This window comes from Adiantum capillus-veneris, chromosome 15, assembly GCF_014529385.1.
Source record: "Adiantum capillus-veneris isolate H3 chromosome 15, ASM1452938v2, whole genome shotgun sequence".
NCBI lineage: Eukaryota > Viridiplantae > Streptophyta > Polypodiopsida > Polypodiales > Pteridaceae > Adiantum > Adiantum capillus-veneris.
In genome coordinates, this window is record NC_140945.1 from 132,686,748 (window position 1) to 132,689,078 (window position 2,331).

General features: G+C 41.4%; 1 protein-coding gene across 1 annotated transcript; it reads left to right on the top strand.

The window, feature by feature from the left end:
* Positions 1-377: 377 nt before the first annotated feature.
* Positions 378-1,791, top strand: LOC147441508 (uncharacterized). The gene is made up of 3 exons (XM_086483441.1): positions 378-605; positions 699-800; positions 1,768-1,791. Exons 1-3 carry the CDS (start codon positions 378-380, stop codon positions 1,789-1,791), a joined length of 354 nt encoding a protein of 117 aa, XP_086339567.1.
* Positions 1,792-2,331: the final 540 nt, after the last annotated feature.

A 2,331-nucleotide genomic window follows, 5' to 3' on the forward strand; every position in this document is an offset into this window, starting at 1 on the left:
CTCTACCTACTCCGCCAGGAGCCACCCCACTCAACACTCCTCGCTTCGGGGCCCAGACGCCGGTGGAGACACCTGACGTCCGTACCCCCATCGACACGCCGCTAGAGACCCCTGTCGGGACACCCAGGTTCACGCGTCACCGGCCAGAGGGCTTGTCTTACTCCATCGACTTCAGCGGCGGCATCATCATGGATGATGACGGCAAGGTGATCTCGCGCATGCGTGGTCTTTGCTCTCAGCTGTTTAGACACTACATACTAAACAAATGGAGTGAAGTACCAAGTGATTTAAAAAACAGAGTCATCAGCATACTTCATGATGAGTTTCCCGTTCCAACACGGGATCAACGCTTCAATGAAGACATGATGAAGATTCGAATGCGCGATTACTGCAAACACAAGCGTTCCAAAGTGCAAAAAGCAATCAAGAATGGGTGGAACAGGCCAGATTGGCTGGCCAAAGAAGATTGGAAGAATGCGAAGAAAGCAGCGCGCGAGAATCCCGACAAGTGGAAGCAACAAAAGGATGTAGCCAGAGCGCGAGTAGAGGCAGGGAGCTCGCACCACTTGGGGAGCGGTGGATGGGCATCATTTGAGGCCGATTTTGTAAGTGTTTTCACATTGCTCTTTATGTTCGATAGTTTAGGGTTTATGAGTTTTTTAATTCTAACATAATGAAATCTTTGTTTGTTTTGACAGTGGTCGATGACAGGACGTGATCCCACACCGTACGAGCGCGAGTACGCAGGCAGGAAGGGCTTAAACGCCCTGATGGACATTCTCAGTTCTCGCGGCGGCATGGTTAGTATTAGGGTTTACTCTTTTTTATTTTTTGTATTGTTTTATAAATGTCGTTATATGTTTATACTTACTGAAAGCTGTCTTATTGTCTTTTTTTGCAGAATCCGATAGATACGCCACTTGGACGCGATGAGACGTCTGACTAGACGACGTTAGTTTAGCCATAGCTAGATAGCATTAGTTTAGGGTTTCTCATAGCTTATGTATCATGAGACGGATTTTATACGTCTTTTTGAACCATGTATATTATTACATTTGTCACCGCAGTTCCTTTTGCCAATCAATTCTTTATGCCTATGATGTTGTACAATTGTCATTATTACATTTGCCAATCAATTCATTTTGCCTATGATGTGTACAATTGTCAATTTTGCAAACAATGCGTCTTGCGGGTGACTATTTTGGGTCTATTATCTACCCTTGCACTTTTTTTAAAAAGTGAATCAAGTACAATATGGTTGATGGGTGATGCCCTGCCACCAAAAAAAAATTCTCTCGGGCGTCGCTATAAGCGTCGCTATTTATGGCTCTGTAGCGTCGCTATGAGCGTCGCTATAGTCTTCTGTGTAAATGTCGCTATAACCGTCGCTATGAGCGTCGCTATATAGCGACGCTTATAGCGACGCATATAGCGACGCTCTCGTAGCGACAGTTTTAGCGACGCCGGGGGTTATAAAAACCCAGTGTATTTCCGTCGCTAACAGCGTCACAAGAGCACACAACCTCTTGTAGTGTTATAAGTTAGAAAGAGCACATGTGATTTGACAGAGTGAAGAGAGTAGCCAAGAATCCTCTATTTCTTAAGTGGGATCATTAGGAGAAAGGTTAAACTCATCCCTAGCAAGTCTTGATTAGGTAGCCTTGCATGCAAGGTTTTTGCATTTAAAAGTAGGACAATTAGTGGCCTTATCTAGACCAACAATGAACCACTTGTGTGAGAGTTTCTGAATTTTCAAACTTATATCAGATTTTATCCAGATACTATCGATAGATATCTAGTTATGTGGCACAAGAGAAATCTTTTGAGAAAAACATTGTTTAACTAGATTGGTTAAGTCCAGTAGGACTGTCTTTTTTAGTCGGAGAGTGTTGACCATATTAGTCAAACAGCTAAGTAAAGCTGAAACGATAAGGTACGGGGTTTTAGGAAACATTGGAATGTGGTTCAAACCCTTACCAATAATTTTTTACATTGTAGGATTATTAATAATTCTAAGATCGTACATGCTTACCAAGATCACCAAAGTCTTTACCAAAAACATCATACTCTTTACAAAATCATTTTGAAATAGCATTGTTTCGTAAAAAGTCATTGTCGTAAATTAGATTCTTTATAGGTTGACGATACGTCCATCCAAACATGACATTATCTAGCAAGTTATGATTACCAAAATGTAATTCAAAACATTCACAAAAGACAGATTTAGGAGAATACCAATTGAGGAGTTCATTGGGGTACAGTGTACATAAATATATTCTCTTGTACAGTGTACAATGTACATAAATATATTCTCTTGTCAAAGTTTTTACA